The 17,727-nt window shown below is 55.6% G+C and overlaps 3 protein-coding genes across 3 annotated transcripts; 1 reads left to right on the top strand and 2 right to left on the bottom strand.

The window, feature by feature from the left end:
- Window positions 1-2,638: 2,638 nt before the first annotated feature.
- CBLN3 (cerebellin 3 precursor) lies at window positions 2,639-4,398 on the bottom strand. Its single transcript, XM_062205346.1, has 3 exons — window positions 3,760-4,398; window positions 3,360-3,479; window positions 2,639-3,060 (listed from the first exon to the last, which is right to left on the bottom strand). Exons 1-3 carry the CDS (start codon window positions 4,057-4,059, stop codon window positions 2,863-2,865), a joined length of 618 nt encoding a protein of 205 aa, XP_062061330.1. The 5' UTR covers window positions 4,060-4,398; the 3' UTR covers window positions 2,639-2,862.
- Window positions 4,399-4,809: 411 nt separating this feature from the next.
- KHNYN (KH and NYN domain containing) lies at window positions 4,810-13,911 on the top strand. Its single transcript, XM_062205340.1, has 8 exons — window positions 4,810-4,986; window positions 5,447-5,664; window positions 6,116-7,215; window positions 7,331-7,461; window positions 7,541-7,637; window positions 10,647-10,754; window positions 10,964-11,065; window positions 11,569-13,911. Exons 2-8 carry the CDS (start codon window positions 5,464-5,466, stop codon window positions 11,816-11,818), a joined length of 1,989 nt encoding a protein of 662 aa, XP_062061324.1. The 5' UTR covers window positions 4,810-4,986; window positions 5,447-5,463; the 3' UTR covers window positions 11,819-13,911.
- A 293-nt stretch (window positions 13,912-14,204) lies between these two features.
- On the bottom strand, window positions 14,205-17,137 carry SDR39U1 (short chain dehydrogenase/reductase family 39U member 1). The gene is made up of 6 exons (XM_062205341.1): window positions 17,086-17,137; window positions 16,736-16,842; window positions 16,571-16,653; window positions 16,121-16,242; window positions 15,258-15,401; window positions 14,205-14,989 (listed from the first exon to the last, which is right to left on the bottom strand). Exons 1-6 carry the CDS (start codon window positions 17,099-17,101, stop codon window positions 14,577-14,579), a joined length of 885 nt encoding a protein of 294 aa, XP_062061325.1. The 5' UTR covers window positions 17,102-17,137; the 3' UTR covers window positions 14,205-14,576.
- Window positions 17,138-17,727: the final 590 nt, after the last annotated feature.

Raw genomic sequence — 17,727 nt, 5'->3', positions numbered from 1 at the left:
TTATATATAACCAATCAATCAAGACCTATACATTTTACAAGGCAAACACTGATTGCAAACTTAATCAAATCTCCCAAAATACTTCAGTAGAATCATCTGTCCCATGTCAGCTTCTCTAAAAGCTTCAAGCATTTTGGTAAAATGCACGCATTAATGCAAGGGCTATAGAATGTATGACACCTGTACCTAAGGCCATTATAAACATGGATTTGTAGATCCAAGAGATGAACACATCTTGGTGCAGATCGATTTTTGAATTGGTATATCCAAAAGGAAAATACTACTTCAGGGTACATAAAGCTTTGGATTATTAATAAGTGAATTCTTGGCTGGGAATCTGGGAACTAGTTCCATTTCTAGAGTGATGAAAACCTGAGCTGGTATTTATCCTCTATATCATAGGGATTTTTCAAGTCTGCACATTTTCCATGCATTTAGTGTACTGTACTGGTGCTTCTTTATGTGATGTCATCTCTAAGTCTGATTCCTATGATATGCAGAGGTCTCAGACATATACATGTCCTAATTCCTAGAACTTGTGAGAGTGTTAGCATGTCCGAAGGAACTATACATAATCCAGGTAACGGGGAGATTATCTTGGATTAACTGGGTGGGCCCCATCTAACCACATGAATTCTTAACTCAGAGAACGTCTCACCAAAGGCAGAGAAATGTGACTTCAGAGGGCAGGAGGGAAGGCCTGAGAGACTGGTAGCTTTGGAGTGACTTGGCCCACTGGTGTCGGCTGCAGGATGGAGCGAGCTAGAGACCTCAGTGCTACAACCATAAGGAACTAAACTTAAACGAGTTTGGAAGTGGATTCTTAGCCTCCAACTCTGCTTACACCTTGCTTTTGACCTTGTGACACCCTGAACAGGGAACCCAGTCATGCTCTGCTGGACTTTTGATCTATAGAAGCTATGAGATAATAATCAGGTGTTGTTTTAAGTCACTAAATTTGTGGGAATTTGCTACACAGCAAATGAAACATAATAGAGTAACTTGCCTATCATTATTTACAAACTGATCTGTCCTGTTTGCATTTTGAAAAATGTGTAGCTGTCATTCCCAACATCTAATCTCCTTTGCTTCCTTATAAGATCTTGCATCTTAGCTCATAGACAATGGCTGCCTGCATAAGACGGTGTTTCCTAGCCTCTTCCTGAATTGGTATGGCCAGATGTGATTAAATTGTAGCCAACATTATGCCATCAGAAATGCTGGGTCCAACTTTTAGAAAACTTTAAAGGAAAGAGGTGTGCCCTTTCTTCTTTCCTCCTTTCTGTCGTCTGTTGGGCTGATGTAATAGCTGGAGCCGAGGGAGCCATCTTGGGTCACGAGTTGGCATGTGAAAGATGGTGGAACAGCAAAGGGGGACTGGGCTTTGTTGATCATAAAACTGCCATCTATTCCTGGACTCTCTGCAGACTCTGGCATGTCAGACAGAAATAACCTCCTCTCTTGCTTAAACTATTCTTCCTAGCCACAAAGTATGGCCCAATGGTGAAAGAAAAAGTTATTTCTTTTTAACATCACAAATTCACATTAGTGTTTCCCATTTAACTCATATATTACTAAATACCTTTTTGATTTGGCTATAATACAATTTCACCTTTGTTTTCCGCACAGCATACCTTCTTGTATCCCATAACCCCTGATTCAAACTGTAAAACACCTTCTCTCTCCAGTGATCTTATACTGTCTCATTGACTGCCACTCTGTTACGTTAGTGATAGATTCATCTATGATGGACCAGTGGGATAAGAAAGAGAGGGTATAGGAGAGAGAGACAGAGATAAAGAGAGAGAGAGGGATTGATTTTGATGCTGGTAGCAAAGTGGTTGATCTCATGAATCATGAGATCCCAGGAAGTTTACGGAGGAGGATAAGCATGGATGAGGAGAAAGAAAAGAGACGTGGAGAAGGACTGAAACAGGTCCGGTGAAGGCGGGCGAGAGAGAGCTGGCAGGAAAGAGGTGGCACTCAGAGTGTGGAGTGATTGAAGTTCAGGCTTCAAAGATGGAGATGTTCTAGGAGGTGGCCCAGCAAGGGGATGCAGGGTCACTGATAAGTTCCATGGCTCACAGATGACCTGCTACCCCCACCTTTAACTCCATACACCTGCTGTTGGCCAGAGCAAACACACACACCCAAGTCTCAGGCAAAGAGGTGAGGGACAGAGTCCATCTGGGAATTAGTACAGATGGACGGCCGGGATCTCTGCCCACTGGCTGCCCCAACAGACATGCAGAACGTGTGCCATCTTCATGCTACATGTATGCCCCCTTCGTGCCTCACCAGTCGCAGGCTCCGATTGCTCTGTGGGTCTCCCTGACTTCTGCTTGCTTCTGCGTCTCCCGCCCTAGCGCATACTCTGGCTCGGCTTCTGATGGTGCTGGCCGAGATCTGCAGTGCTGGCACTCCTCACAGGAAGGAGTCAGGGCTGCTCCATCTGGGCCCCTGCGGGGGCCTGTCAGGCTCACCTGTACCACCTGTCTCCGAACAGCACTCAGCAGGAAGTGGGGGTGCGGGAACAGGAGGAGCAGAGACTGCAAAGCAGTGCAGGTCTCCCTATTTGCCAAACACAGCCTAGCTCCTGGGGCTGCAGGCAGGAAGGGCTGCAGAGGGAGGTGGGGAGAGCACTGGGGGCTGGGTGGGTGGGTGACAAGTGCCAGGTCTGGAGATGCCCCAGCACCACTCTTAACCTTGGGTGTTTGGCACACAGTCCCATGCAGGGAGGTGGAATACGGAGCAGCCTGAGGGAGGCCCTCTCCTGCCCCAAAGATGCTGTTTCTGGGGCAGGGGAGGGCAGAAGGCAGTGGGCCAGGGGCTGGATTTCCATCCTTTGGGAGGTTTGGGCTTTCAGAGTGGGAAGATGAGGAAGCCAGAGAAGCTTGAGTATTTCCAGCCACCTAGCAGGTTCCCCCGACGCAGGCGCAGGGACACCCGGTCCCCGGGGTCCAGGGGCAGCAGCACAGAGCTGGTGGCTGCCTCCCGGGTCACGTCAGGGTCGTTGGCAAAGGCTGAGATGACAGGCCATGTGTTCAGCATCAGGCTCACCTGGGGAGGGGCGCTCCGTTAGCACCCATACCCCAGCCTTAGCTCAGAAGCCCACTCTCCCAAGGGCTTCCTCTCGGGAAGCTGGGGCTTGAGGGGTTCTCCTGGGAGGGCTGAGAGATGGCCAGTGCCGGACACCAGGCACCCTCTACTCTCTGCTAGGCGGGCCCTTTCTCCCTTTGCTCCTGGCTTCAGGCCAGAGTCAGTGGGGCAGGGGAGGGGTCTGCCCAGAGGTCATAGGCACCACCGATGCCCTCTCCCTCCCCTCCGGAGCTAGGGGTGGGGCCCAGCATTCAGATCACCTGCACAGTCTGGCGGTTGTACACCTTCACCACATGGAACCGGAAGCTGTAGACTCCTCGGACAGGGGCCACAAAGGAGCCCGAGGCCCGGTCAAAGCCGCCGCCCTCATTTACCAGGACCTGGGGGAAGCAGACCCTGCTGAGTGGGGCTCCGGGACAGTGAGGAAGGCAGAGGAGGGCTAACAAGTAGGAGTGAGAGGAAGGTACAGATTCCAAAGCAACTGTGGCGAGGGGCGAGGAGGGGGTGTGTAAGGCAGGGAAGCAAAGCAACCAGTGCTCAAACAGGGAGCAACTAGGGGCTGTTAGCGTTCAAGGCACAGCAAAGCGGGCTCGGCAGTTGATTCCAGGTCTTTGCTGGGTCTTTCCAGATCCTCTGGACAGGGGTTAGGGGATGGATTACCTGGTCAAAGTAGATGGCCCCGGTGGTGCCGTTTCCAGTCTCCCCAGCTGGCTCGTGGTGGTGGCTCCGGACGGCAGCGAATGCTACTCGTCCAGGGGGTGCCTCTCCCAGGGCTGCACCTCCAGGCCCCCCTGCTGCAGCTCGGCCAGGCTCACAGACCACCAGGCATTCCCCCTCCAGAAGAACGGGCTCAGAACCCTCCTGGGCCCACACGGCCCCCAGGGCCAGAAGCACCAGGGCCAAGCACAGCCTGGAGCTGTGCAGGGGACCGGGGAGCTGGTGTCGCTTTCCTCTTGACATAGCTGAGTGGTTCTGCCACCCCTAAGCCCCCCTGTCTCCTACCCCTTCCTGCTCCCACTCTGCCCTCTCTGCGGGTCTCACCACCACCTGGCCTTGGTACCTCCCTCCCTCCCATACTGCTCTGTCCCACACGCTGTCCTGCCTCCCACTCTGCTACACCTGCTGTCACTGCAGTCCCCTCCTCCTTGGCAAAGCGTAAAGTGACAGCAGTTGGGCCCTGGGAGGGAGAGGAGGGACGAAGCCAGGGCGGGAGGCCTGCAGCCAACCCGGAGCTCCAGGACAGCCCCTCTGGAGAGGTCAGCGGGAGGCTGGACAGGGGCGGTGGACAGCAGGGTGGAAGCTCCTCCAGCCCCCACCCCCACTCCTCCTCACCCCTCCTCTCTTCGACATCCCCCACGGCGGCATCTTTCCATTTATCTTTTCCAAAACCACGGCTGTTTTTGGTGGCAAAGCACTTGGGCCAAGAGCGTCACTATCTGGTGACCTTGGATCAGTCACTTCCCCTCTCTGGTTTAACACAGCCTCAAGAACCAGCTTCCCACCAGGGGTTCCCTGTTCGCGAGAAACAACGGCGCAGAGCGTGGCGGGAACCCCAGGAACCGAGACGAGCGAACGGGTCGGCGGGTGCGGGCGGATCCCCGAGGGCGTGGGGGGGGGTGGGGCGGGGGGCGGGAGCGCTCAGCCCGCTGCCGGCCCAGCCCCGGGAGGAGCCGCGCTGACTCCGCCCCAGGCCAGGAAGTGACTGAAAAAAACAGTTTCGAGATGTGGCGGAGAGAGGTCCCCGTTGGGTGAGCAGCCCGGGAAGGCCCGCCCAGATTCCGGCCCCCTGCCCTTGTCCCCTGGGCTGGGGGCGCGGGCGCAGCCGGGGGCCCGGAGGGCACCGAGAGGCGCCAGCGGGACCCGAGGCCCAAGCAGGCGGCCGAGGCGGTAGGCGCCCGGGAGCGCGGAGCCGGGGGCCGGGGCGGGGAGCGCGGCCGCGGAGGCTGTGGGCGGGTCGGGCCCAGCCCCTGAGCCCCCGGCGGGGCGCGTGGCGCGACGGAGGGGGCCGCGGGGGCTGGGGGAGGGGCGGTGGCGGGGCGCGGGGGGCGTGGCCGGAGCCTTGGAAGGGGCCGGCCCGGGGCCCCGAGGGCAGCGGGCTTCATTTTTAAGAGGCCACTTGGGCCCCGGAGGAGAGCCAGCCCCCGGCCCGCCGGAGCGCCTCCCTGCCTGCTCGGGGTCGCTTAGGCAGTCGGGTCCGGGTGACGTCCCCTAGGAGAGGACGCTGCCATTGCCTCCACTCCTGCTACCTCCTGGGGTTGTTTACCGGAGTCGTGACTAATGCGCGACCTGTTGATGGTTGGTGCGGGCGAGGGGACGGTGAGACTCTGACCGCCTTCTCCCCTTCCAGGGCCGGGCGCAGCAGCCATGCCCACCTGGGGGGCTGGCGCCCCGTCCCCTGACCGCTTTGCGGTGTCTGCGGAGGCAGAGGAGCGGGTGCGGGAGCAGCAGCTCTGCGTGGAACGCATCTTCGGCGTGGGGATGAGCGTCCTCCCTAAGGACTGTCCCGAGAACCCTCACATCTGGCTGCAGCTTGAGGGCCCCAAGGAGAACGTGAGCCGAGCCAAGGTGACGCCTCCTCTCCGCGGGTCGCTCCAGGGCCGCGGGCTCCTTCCCCGGTGGAGGAGGGGCCTGGGGAGGTGCCTACAGCCTCGGTGCACCTGGGCTTTGCAGGACTCCCCGCCTCTGTTTGTAGTTTTGGTTTCGTTTTTGCCGGCGGCAGTTCAGGTTCTGTTATTACTTGGGAATGAGTCACTGTGTGCCCTCTGGGATGGTAGATAGAACCAGCTGAACTAGTGAGGCCCCCACCGGGGAATTCCCTGCGGGGTGGAGGTGTGGCCTCATGGCTTCTTCTGGAGTCAGGCTGGGGTTTTAGCCTCAGTTTCCTGATCTGTAAGATGGGGATAATAGCAGTATCCCTCTGGGTAACTCCAGGCTACACACCGGGAGCTCAGGGGAGAGTCTTGGCCTGAAGCCACTGAGGATTCTAGCAGCCTCTTCTGTCTGGCCTTTCCCACAGGAGTACCTGAAGGGGCTCTGTAGCCCGGAGTTGCAGGAGGAAATCCACTACCCACCTCAACTGCACTGCATCTTCCTGGGAGCCCGGGGTCTCTTTCTGGACTGCCTGGCCTGGAGCACCTGTGCCCACCTAGTGCCTCAGGCGCCTGGCTTGCTGGTGGTCAGTGGCCTGACTGAAGCCTTTGTCATGGCTCAGAGCCGGGTGGAGGAGCTAGTGGAGAGGCTGAGCTGCGACTTCCGGCCTGGGCTTTCCCCGGGAGCTGGAGTGACAAGCGACTTCTCCGCCCTGCTGCAGTCCTGGCCAGATGACCACAGGGCCGCCCTGCTGCAGCTGCCCCCGGCTGTCCAGGAGGAGCTGTTGAGTCTGGTGCAGGAGGTGTCCAGGGGGCGTGGGCTGCAGGTGCCCCCGTCCTGGGAGGGGAACCCCGGGGAGCTCAGAGCTCCCCCAGGGGAAGCCAGGGGCTCCCTGGACATGGGGTCTATGGGGCAAGGAGATTCCAGGATGGCAAGTGAAGAGGGTCATGCTATGCCGAAGGAGGTGGGCAGACTGGGTGGTCCCAGAGAGATGGAGTTGAGGTGGAAGGAGCTGCCTGGGGGAGAGGCCTGGGAGAGAGAAGTAGCTTTCAGGACACAGACAGCAGGTGGAAGGACCGGGGAGGGGGGACCCCTGAGAGGCAAGGCCCCGGGGAAGGGAGTGCCCCAAGAGGGAGGAGGGCTCAGTGTCCAAAGTGAGCCTCCTGGTGCCCACGGCCCCTGTCAACGGGTGGCGCAACCTCGGGGAGCCTCCCTCCTCCAGCGGCTCCACAACGGGAGCGCCTCGCCTCCAAGAGTGCCTAGCCCTCCACCCGCCCCTGAGCCCCGCTGGCACTGTGGGGACCGGGGAGACCGGGGAGACCGGGGTGACCGGGCAGACAAGCCGCAGGCTGGGGCTCGGGGCCGGGGCTCCCCGTGGAAGCGAGGCGCCCGAGGTGGCAACTTGGTGACCGGCACGCAGCGTTTCCAGGAGGCCTTGCAGGATCCCTTCAACCTGTGCCTGGCCAATGTGCCTGGCCAGCCGGGCCTCCGCCACATTGTCATCGATGGCAGCAACGTGGCCATGGTGTGAGTACCCTGGGGGGACGGGCGAGGGTCCTGGGGAGGGGATGAGGCAGGCCTCTCTGCCTGCCTTGGGGACACAGGCTGAAGGTGGCCAGAGCACTGACCCTTCCCGCTGCAGGCATGGGCTCCAGCACCACTTCTCCAGCCGGGGTATTGCCATTGCCGTGCAGTACTTCTGGGACCGTGGTCACCGGGACATAACCGTCTTTGTGCCTCAGTGGCGCTTCAGTAAGGATTCCAAGGTCAGAGGTGAGTGCGGCCCCGGCCATCGCGTCCTGGTGTGGGCTCTGGCCGCGCCGTGAGCTGCCGTGTGTTCCTCTCTCTGTAGAGAGTCACTTCCTGCAGAAGCTGTACTCCCTCAGCCTGCTCTCGCTCACCCCTTCGCGAGTCATGGATGGCAAGAGGATCTCCTCCTACGATGATAGGTACTTGCTCCCCTCCTGGGGTTCAGGGAGCCCACGGGAGACTGAGAGTGGGAGAGCAGCTCCCCACTGAGGTGCCTCCAAGCCTCCGTTGCAGGGAAGGGGCCAGCTGTTCCTCCATGTGAGATCAGATGCCCTGTGTGCTCTTGACTGGGAGGACTCGTCCTGCAGGCACTGTAGACAGCTAGGTTTCCTGTTCATCACTTGTTCTTCATTCTCATCAAGCTAAATGACACCTCATGCTTTTATGGTGGTGTTCTGTCCAGATAATGCTGGTTTGATGGAAAGGTGGGAAGACTGGTGACATGAATGGCTGACAGGTGCCTTCTTATAACCTGATTTCCAAACCTGAGGGGAAGCTCCCCCAACATTCTGACAAAAACCCGAGTATGCAGTCAAAGGAACAAGTACAATGCAGAAATGCAATAGGACTGAACAGTATATGGTGAGGCAGAGGAGCTCTGCACTTAGATGGGAAGTGGATTTGAGCCCCATATTGCACTACTCTGGCTTTGACTACGGTCTTATCTCTTAGTGAATTAACCAGCCTCCTTGTCTCAGGCTCCTCCTCATCCATTCATCCTCCCTGTGAATAGCTAATGAGAATGAGGCCTGTGTTTGCCTCATTCAGGGTGCTAGACAACAGCACAGCGATGTTCCCTCTGGACTTTTTTTTTTTCTTAAAGATTTATTTATTTGAAAGGTAGAGTTAGAGGGAGAGAAAGAGAGGTCTTTCACCCGCTGGTTCACTCCCCCAAATGGCTGCAACACCTAGAGCTTGGCCAGTCTGAAGCCAGGAGCCAGGAGCTTCTCCTGGTCTCCCATGTGGGTACAGGGGTCCAAGGACTTGGGCCATCCTCCACTGCTTTCCCAGGTGCATTAGCAGGGAGCTGGATTGAAAGTGGAGTGGCTGGGACTCGAACCTGTGCCTGTATGGGATGCTGGCGTTGCAGGCAGTGGCTTTACCCGTTATGCCACAGCATTAGCCCTATTGCCTCTTAACTTTGTATAGACTCAGTTAAGTGTGGTGGAGGCTGTTATTCCTATTGCACAAGCAGAAACAGAAGATAGAGTGGTCAGCTGTTCTGGGAAAGGAGAAATACACTGAGGCTGCTAGATGATTTAAACAAAAAATACACCCTGGACACAGTGTGCATACATGCTGTGGGACCCGGGCAGATTTGAAAAGCTAATTAACCAATTAAAAATTTTTTTACAGCAACTTTAGGATATTATTTAGTTTTAAAACATTGGCTTCCAAGTCATTGTGATTATGTGCTTTGACTTCTCAAACATTTAACTTGTATTCCTTCACAAGTGGCATTCAGCTGAAAGCTTACAGTTCACAGGTTATCCAGCGTATGGAACCTTCTTTCCACATTAGCAATGAACAGAAGATGGAGTTGATTTTAGTGAATTTTATTTAAAATTAAAAAAACCTTTTGTCTTAGTGAATTTTTAAAGGCATATGTCTGGGCAGTTGTGTAGGACATGGTGGGCAGAAGATACAATATGAATTGGGAGTTTGCCTGGTGACAGTGAAGTTGGTGTGCAGGTATAGGCCTGCTGAAACAAACTCAGTTTCCCAGACAGAAACTGAAAACCGGACATGTGGCACACCTAATCCTGGTTTTAAGTGCCCTCTGTACCACACTGTCTTTCTTTCTTTTTCTTTTTAAAGATTGATTTATTTATTTGAAAGAGTTACATAGAGAAGGAGAGGCAGAGGGAGAGAGAGGTCTTCCATTCGCTGGTTCACTCCCCAGTTGGCTGCAACGACTGGAGCTGTGCCAGTCCGGAGCCAAGAGCTTCTTCTGGGTCTCCCATGCAGGTGCAGGGGCCCAAGGACTTGGGCCATCTTCCACTGCTTTCCCAGGCCACAGCACAGAGAGCTGGATTGGAAGAGGAGCAGCCAGGACTTGAAACGGCGCCCATATGGGAAGCCGGCAAAACAGGCGGTGGCTTTACCCACTACGCCACAGCGTCGGCCCCCACACTGTCTTTCACATAGTGCTGCCTGCTTAGTGCTGGGTGATAAGATCTGATTCTTGACTTCATAGGGCCAAAGAAACTAAATCAGACACTTCTGAATGCAGCGGAAAGGGGGCCCCCTTCTGGCTGGGGTTTTGTGGGGAGGGAGGGATTTTGAGTTTTCTGTTGACTGAGAAGGATGTGGGACGGGCTGATCTCTTGGTATCTAAACCAATTAAAAAGACCACCATTCACCACCTCCTGATTCCGTGGAATCAGAATTACTGAAGTGGGTCCCAGGCATCTATTTCTGGAAAGTTTTCTGCTGATTCTGTTCATCAGCAAGGTTTGGGAAGCGCCTTCCAGGTGGAGGAAATTATTTGAGAAGCGCAGTCAGTCCGGTACAGGGCATGTTTGGAGAGCAGGTGCCATCTGATCACTGACTGGGGCAGGAATTGGGAGTGTATTAGGTGGTACTGAGAGAGAGAAGGCTGAACGGGTGGCTTGGATCTGGGTTTTGGGGGGCTTTAGATGCTGGGCCTGGGCATGTGGGCTTTTTTGGTAGATAAAGAGCAAGTGTTGCGGCAGGGAAAGCGCCTGCTTGCTCGGGGAAGCAGGAGAGACTGGAGGGAGGCTGTTCACGTATCACAGTCACAGCATGTGCATCGGTAAGGCGGTAATGGTGGGACTGCAAAAGAAAGGGGCTGAGTGGGAGGCTCCCCAGAGAACACACTGGATGTGTGGGTGATGGGTGCAGTGGGTCGCAGCGCAGAGCCAGGTCTCACCGTCCCTTACTAACACGGCAAAGCGTGCTGGGGAAGGGGTTGCCCGGAGCCCATGGGGGGCTACTGGGAGACCTCCTTAGATCCCTCTTCGTTCCCTCTCTAACCCTGGCTTCTTCATCCGGTTACCGGTAGCTGGATCAGGGCGAGGAGGGGTGCAGGTCTCCGTCACCCCACAGTGGGTCTTGCGAGTCAGAAAGGCTCATTGGGGTTGGGACTTTGGGGCCTCCCAGAACGGTTGCCGTGGCTTTTGAGACAGGTTCATGGTGAAGCTGGCCGAGGAGACCGACGGCATCATCGTGTCCAATGACCAGTTCCGGGACCTGGCGGAGGAGTCCGACAAGTGGATGGCAATCATCAGAGAGCGGTGAGGGAGCCCTCCTTTGAGGATAGGGCACGGACTCAGACCTTTCTCTAAAGCCAGCTCTGCTCTGGCCACCGGGTGAGAACTCTGGGAAGGGTTCTGGAAGTTACCTTGAAGAATGGTAGCCAGCAGCTTCTGGTGGTGTTGGACTTAGCTGCCTGGGCGGTGGGCGGGAGCCGTTGCGTGACAATGCATTCTCTTTCCCCCTCTAGCCTGTTGCCCTTCACCTTCGTGGGGAACCTCTTCATGGTCCCCGATGATCCGCTGGGGCGAAACGGGCCCACCTTAGATGAGTTCCTCAAGAAGCCAGCCAGGTAATGCCCAGCCTTCCTGCAGGAAGCCTCCAGCCCTGGCGCGCCCTCTGGAGGCCTGGAGGCTGGGCGAAGGCACGACTTCAATTGGGGCCAGCTTCATTCTGCCGTAGTTTGAGTTGTCTTGGCAGTGGCCTTTGCTGGCTTCCTGGAGACCCTGGGTGGGAGGGAGACCCCTGCTTCATGTGTCCCCTGACCGGCGGGAGTTACTTGGGAGATGGTTGCTTGTACGATAGGCAGAAGTACTCAGCCTGCCCTCTGCTGGACCACTGAGAAAGTGATCAATTTAGGCGAACCAGAGTAAGGCAGAGTTCACCTTCTTGGTTCCAAAGAATGGTTTGTCTCCCTCTAGAAGTGGGTTGATACTGCCGCCTAGTGGTCTTCTTGGGGAACTTCAGGCTTGCTCCCTAGACCAGGAATAGGCAGGGCAAGTGAGAAGGGTAGATGGGCAATGCCGAAGTTTCTTCTGGATTGCTCATAAACTTCCTTTTTCTGCTTCCTCCCAGGACACAGGGGTCTTCTAAGGTGCAGCATCCTCCCAAGGGCGTCGCAGGACACAATAATAAGCAACAGGGAAAAGAAGAGGAACAAGGCAGCAGCGGCATTCGGAAGACCCGGGAGACGGAGCGGCTCCGACGCCAGCTACTGGAGGTGTTTCTGGGTCAGGACCACAAGGTGGACTTCATCCTGCAGCGGGAGCCGTACTGCCGGGACATCAACCAACTGTCTGAGGCCCTGCTCAGTCTCAACTTTTGAGCCTCCCCTGTCCGAGTGGCTGCTGCCCCATCAGCTCTCACTCCCCCTACCCCCTACCCCCCAGCTCCACCTCCTTCCGTGAGAGACCCACCGCTGCTCAGACTGACCAAGACTCTGAGTTGGTTGCTTGGGCATTCGGTGCAGGGAATGCTCTTGCCTGGGGCACATCCGGGACAGGTGCATAGAGTGTCCAGGTCTCGTCTTGTGTCGGCACCTCAGAAATTCTGCTCAGCCTTAACTTCTCAGCTTTGCCTTAGCACAGGGTTTCTGTAGAGTTGGGGCTGCTGGAAAGGGTAAGTCCTCCAGACACACCCCAGGCTGTTAGGGCAGAGACTGTGGTGGGCGGGAGGTAGCAAGGAAGCAGAACCTTGTTTCCTCCCGACTGCGGCTCTGCCATGGCCAGAGAGGGCAGGCTTCCCAGGTCTCGCTGGGCTCCTGGCTGTTGGCTGGTCTCGGGAGGGCTATGGAGTCCCATGGGTTGGGGTGAAGGGAGCTGGTGAAGAAGGCAGAGGGAGACTTGGCCTCTGGTCTCAGTTGTGCATGTCTGGGACCTTGACTGAGCGGCTTGGCCTTCACTTCTGCCTGTAAGTCAGGGGTAAGGAGGCCATTGGGAGGAGACTTGAGAACAGAGGAAAGCTCGGAGGAGGAGAGGTACTCGGACCAAGTCTCAGGTGTGCCTGCCTGTGGCTGCACAGGCTCCCTAACCAAAACCTCACTTTCAGAGATATGTGGGCCCCTGTCTCTAGGGCCTCTGTCCTAGATTTTAATACTGCATCCTCAGTAATATGCCCTACAATGGCTGCGTCCCTTTGGGGCAACCTCCAAAATCCATTATTTACAAAATAGCTAAATTAGGGGTGACTGTTTGCATTACCAAAATACTCTCAGGGTTCCTATAATGGCAGCTCTCCTGTTGCATTCAAATGTTTACACATGAACAGATGTGTCAGAATCCCTGGTTAGATGCACTTGCTGAAGAGTGAGAACACTTGGCAAACTGATGAAACCAGGCTCTGCCATGACAATGTCAATGTCACCTGGCCCTAACATTTTCTCTACAGCAGATGGACAAAGCAAAGGCACACTTCTGCTGTGTGTGTGTGTGTAAGGGGATAGGAGGGCTCACAGAGGTTGTGTCTAGATGGACCAGCAATCTGGGACATGAAAACTAAAGAATTAAGAGTTGGAAGGTAGCTCACCAGCCGGCAGACCAAGTCTGCCTTTGCAATCAAGGCAGGCTCTTGCCACCTGATTCCTATCCATCGTTGCCCGGAGTCCAGCCTGAAATCCTGGGCCAGGGAATTTCCTACCTCCCAAGGTCGCAGGTCTCCTGTATGGGTAGTACTAATCAGTAGTCCTTTAATGCAGCCTAAAATACGCTTTTCTTTTACTCCTGTTTTTGAGACCAATTGTTCCCCCAAGGAACGATAAAAGCTGGTCAATTTCCTAGTGTCCAAGACCAGATAAAGAAGGCCAGGTGCCCCCACCCGGGGTTATACCTGGGCATTGCAGCGAGTCCCTGGACAAGGTTCTTTCCGGGTTCTGACTTCTGCCTTCCTCTGAGTGGCCCTGGGAGCTGGACGTTGCGGGAGGAGCTGAATGATGAAGGGGAGGGTCCCTGGGTCCTACGGTCTTCACCCTGCCCTGTTGGTGATTTACACTGGACCATATTAACCGGGGGTGGGGGCAGGTGTGCTGGAGTCAAGACTGGCCAGGGAGGCGACAGTGATCCAGACCAGCCACGATCCTTAGGAAGAATTTGATTGATAAGGTCTGGAACTGGGGTTGGGGATGGGCAAGTACTTTTGGTTATGTTGTAGCAGATATCACAATCATAGGTAGATAAAAAGGGTCCTAGAGGAACACTTGGGATTTTTTCCCCCAGAAGGTTAAGCTTATAGTTCATTATTGGTTTCTTGCCCTTTTTACTTTGAATGATGCTGGATATACAGTAGGCCAGAAATATCTTCCCTTTTATGCTAAGGGCCCGGGTTGACTGGGTGGCTGCAACTAGATATGACTGCCTTAAGCTTCTTACATGCAGGGATGTTGCTTTTTTTCTGCTGCAGCGTGATAAACTGGGACCAATGTGACTGCTTTATGAATTCACTGCCATTTGTTGACACAGACTGAAGGCTGACACACCTGGGCCTTGCCTTTTCCTCCGCTGGCATCTTAATGAGAATCTGTGAACAGGTGTGCAGGGCGACAATAGAACTCACTGGAAATGGGTCATCCTTTCTCTTGTCTTCGAGTTGCTCCCTGTTTCATACTCTCATGCCCCAAATTTGTAACCAGCTCTTTTGGCAGCAGAGGGACCAAGAAAGAAAGGATGAGATGTCACCTGTTGGAACTTTGAAAATTCCATGTAGGGGAGAGTCATCTAGGTTGAGATTCCTTGAAGTAAATTCCAGGAGAGACCTTGGCCAGAGATGAGTCAGAGCTGGTGAGATCATTTATCTTTATTGCCCAAACCACAGAGCATTCTAGCATATAGAACTGGGCCAGCAGTGGGGCGTGGGGACAAACCACACATGGGAATTTTACAAGGAGTTGAAGGGGGTAAGGGACAGTCTCCTAGTTACACAAGATGGAACAATGGCAAAGGAAAGGGAACAGGAGTCCCTAAAATCCAGATGGTTTCAGATCTCAAGTAGAGGAGTACTGGGCCTGTAGCATACTGAGCCCAGGTGGATTGTGTGGCCAGGAAGCCTTTGCTCGGGGACAGGCCCTTCAGCCCCTGCCATGAGCCTCCCACTTAGGCTACGACTTCCTTCAAGGCAGCCCCGAGCTCTGGGAAGGAATACTGGTAGCCAGCAGCCAGTGTCCGCCGCGGGACCACCTTCTGGCCCTCCAGTAGCATAATGGCACGTTCTCGCCCAAAGATAGCTTGCACCACAATACTGGGCAGAGGGATGAAGGCCGGGCGGCCCAGGGCAGTGCCCAAGGCCTGGGCAAACTCCGCATTGGTAGTGGTAGAGGCTGGGGCTACTCCATTCAGGACTCCCTGCACGTGGTCTGCTTCCAGGGCATAGGCCACGATTCCTGTCAGGTCCCCAATGTGTATCCAAGGGAAGAACTGATGGCCTGAGCCGATGGGGCCCCCCAGGCCCAGGCGGAAGGGCAGCAGCATGTGGCCGATGGCACCACCACCACGGCCCAGCACAACTCCTGGAGCAGGCAAGAGATGGCGAGGAGGCCCCTCAGCCTCGAAGGAGCGCCACTGCTTCCCCCGTGTCTGTTTCCCTGTCCTCATTCCCCGGGTGGATTCAGCTCTAACCGTTGAAGGGTGTAGCTCTTTTGGGACTTCCCACCCTCCCACCTGCAGGCTGGCCAGAAGTGCTGGCCTTTTCTCACTGTAACTTCAACCCCCTGGCTCCACCGCTCCCCCAGAGAAGCAATCGCAGCCTCGTCTGATACCCAGACCCCTGCTTCTCACCAGAGCGCACCACCACCTGGCGTGTAGAGTGTCCAGGAAGCCTGGCTGCAGCTTCCCACTTGGCTACGAGCTTGGAGAAAAAGTCAAAATCCCCTCCTGGGCTGTCTTCATCATACTCTGCAGTCTGGCTGGGCTGGTAGTAAGCTGTTGGTGGAATAGTACTAGTTTGTCCTGGGTGCCCTGGCTCCCCTTGGCCTCGCCCTCTTTGGCCCTTGAGATCTCCCCGCGGGAGGACAGAGCCGTGGCCATGTCCCCCTGTGCTTCCCCATGACCTGACCTGTTTCTGTCCTGGGGGAACTCTTACTTGCTTTTGGTTGCAGAGCTAAGCTGAAAGCTGCTAGGGTGTAAGAGTTAGAACCTTGGGGGTGGCGTACTGGCTCGGTTTAGTCTCAGCTCCACCATTTATTAACTGTGACTTTAAGCAAATTACTTAATCTCTCTGTATGGATTTTTTTTTTTTTTGGCATCTTTAAAATGGGAATAATAGTAACTACCTCATAGGGATGTTGTGAGGAATAAAAGATGGAATACATATAACACGCCAAGAATAGTGGCTGGTATGTAAGTTACAACTGTTGGCAACGGTTTGGTCCCAAATGTGACACAACAATCAAGAACTGTTTCCAAAAATACTGGTGTGAGAAGCAAGGGATGTGGGATTCGGGGGACTTTTCCCTGGCACTAGGAGCGGTGCCACCACTCCTTTCTCTGATGGTCTCCATTTCTCATCGCAAGTACACATGATATGCATCAAAGGTTGAGCAAGTTACTGTGCCTGCAGACAGCTGGCGAAGGGCAGGAGCTACCTCTCAGTCTGCAGGCCCCTTCCTACCAACATAAGGGGGTGGTGTTTGGGGGCATACCTACACCTGTGACTAAGACCCAGGCCTGGGGGCGTTGTGGGGCCTCGCTGATGGCTTTAGCCAGTATCTTCGTGGTCTCCAGGCGGCTGCTGACAACCTCTTCCTGGAAGGCTTCATTCCACCTGCAGGAGAAACACAGGGAAATGAAAAGCTACTGAATACCAGTACATGCACAGAGCCCAACCCGTCTTCCTCGGGCCGCCGCAGACCCATTACTAGTGAAACCCTGCGCTGTGGCTTAAGAGAAAGGGACTGCGTCCCATAGAGGAAAAGGCCTATCCGTGCTGGGCACGCTGGGTTACATGTGGGGACCCAAGTCAGCCGGCCCACTGGGAGCAGGTGCAGGGGGCGAGGGGTCCGGCTACATCCACAGCTCACGGGTTCTTCTCCGGGTCGGCCCCTTCTCCCCCTTTTGCTCTGAAGGACATCTGCTTCAGCGCCTGCGCTGACCTTCGGAGAGGGTTGAGGATGTTCGCTCCGGCCAGGTTGACCACGGCGTCGCAGCTGGGCAGCCCGGACTGGGCGAGCGCGTCCTGTCGGGGAAAGCACACAGTGCCCCCGGCCCGGCCCCGCCGCCCTCGGCCCGCCGCCCCGGCTCCCAGGGCACCGCCATACCCAGGTGATCCGGCCGGGACCCCGCTGTCGGGAGACCAGCGTCACTTCGTGGGCCCGGGCTCTTAGCAGCTGGGCTAGGGCTGTCCCGATGAAGCCCGTCCCGCCACCTGATCGGTAATGCGAACAGTTCACTCTCCGCCCCGCTCGTGGCCCGGTCGTTCCCCTCCTCCCCTCGCCCTCCCCGCGGGGCCCGGCTGGCAGAGGTCATGGGGCCGAGGGGAGATTCGGCTTCTCGGGACAGGGCGCAAAGGTCGGGTTGCCAGAGCGCGAGACATCACTCTCTTGGCAACGACTCCTAGCCCCGGATCTCTGGCTAAACTTGCTGCCCGCCCCCCTCAGCTCTCCCTCACCCACGAGCACTCGCATAGCGACCTGGACCTAGCGCGCCTGCGCAAGGTTTAAAGCGCACCCGGTTCGTCTCTCCGAAGGTGGCCGAGACCGCTTTGCGCATGCGTATTTCATTCCATCCCGCGTTCCATTTAAGCGGACCTCTCGAGATTGGGCGTGGCTCTTCCCGGTGACCCGGAAGAACTTCTGAAGATAAGTTGTGTCTGTCGCTGGAAGGTGAGGGTGGCACTGTGGCGGACGTGGCGGGATAATTAGACCGTGGGGCGGGGATAGGGGAAGGCTGCTGAAGAGGGAAGATTCTAGTGCAAGGCGGGGAAAGAAAAACAAAAACCACACATGAAACCAAAACCCAAAAAAACTCCAACACAATCCTTGCCTTAAAACCCGCCGCTTTCTATACTGCAGGATTCTGGAAGACCGTTCTGTGTAATGGGTCGGTAACCCCAGAGCATCAGTTCTCCGGTACTGCGAATTTCCTTCTAGGGAGCCTGTTTTATCTGCTCTTGAGCTCCGGTCCTTCCTGTCGGCATTTAAAGGGGCCAGAGTTCTTCTAACCTTGAAATAACTCCTCCAGTTCTCTGAGCTCCAGCTAATGTTCTCTTTCTCTTCACTTTTTTTTTTTTTAATATTTATTTATTTATTTA

Source organism: Lepus europaeus, chromosome 11 (assembly GCF_033115175.1).
Source record: "Lepus europaeus isolate LE1 chromosome 11, mLepTim1.pri, whole genome shotgun sequence".
Lineage (NCBI taxonomy): Eukaryota > Metazoa > Chordata > Mammalia > Lagomorpha > Leporidae > Lepus > Lepus europaeus.
This window is presented reverse-complemented; position numbering and strand designations above follow the sequence as displayed.

Excerpts from the sequence above, each read along its gene's own strand:
- CBLN3 (XM_062205346.1), bottom strand. The coding sequence starts at position 4,059 with ATGTCAAGAGGAAAGCGACACCAGCTCCCCGGTCCCCTGCACAGCTCC. Across the intron at positions 3,480-3,759 it reads GGGCCATCTACTTTGACCAG|GTCCTGGTAAATGAGGGCGG; the intron begins GTAATCCATCCC and ends TGCTTCCCCCAG. Across the intron at positions 3,061-3,359 it reads ACAACCGCCAGACTGTGCAG|GTGAGCCTGATGCTGAACAC; the intron begins GTGATCTGAATG and ends GCCCCTCCCCAG.
- KHNYN (XM_062205340.1), top strand. The coding sequence starts at position 5,464 with ATGCCCACCTGGGGGGCTGGCGCCCCGTCCCCTGACCGCTTTGCGGTG. Across the intron at positions 7,216-7,330 it reads GGCAGCAACGTGGCCATGGT|GCATGGGCTCCAGCACCACT; the intron begins GTGAGTACCCTG and ends TTCCCGCTGCAG. Across the intron at positions 11,066-11,568 it reads TTCCTCAAGAAGCCAGCCAG|GACACAGGGGTCTTCTAAGG; the intron begins GTAATGCCCAGC and ends GCTTCCTCCCAG.
- SDR39U1 (XM_062205341.1), bottom strand. Across the intron at positions 16,243-16,570 it reads ATCCTCAACCCTCTCCGAAG|GTGGAATGAAGCCTTCCAGG; the intron begins GTCAGCGCAGGC and ends TTTCTCCTGCAG. Across the intron at positions 14,990-15,257 it reads CCAGGTGGTGGTGCGCTCTG|GAGTTGTGCTGGGCCGTGGT; the intron begins GTGAGAAGCAGG and ends TGCCTGCTCCAG.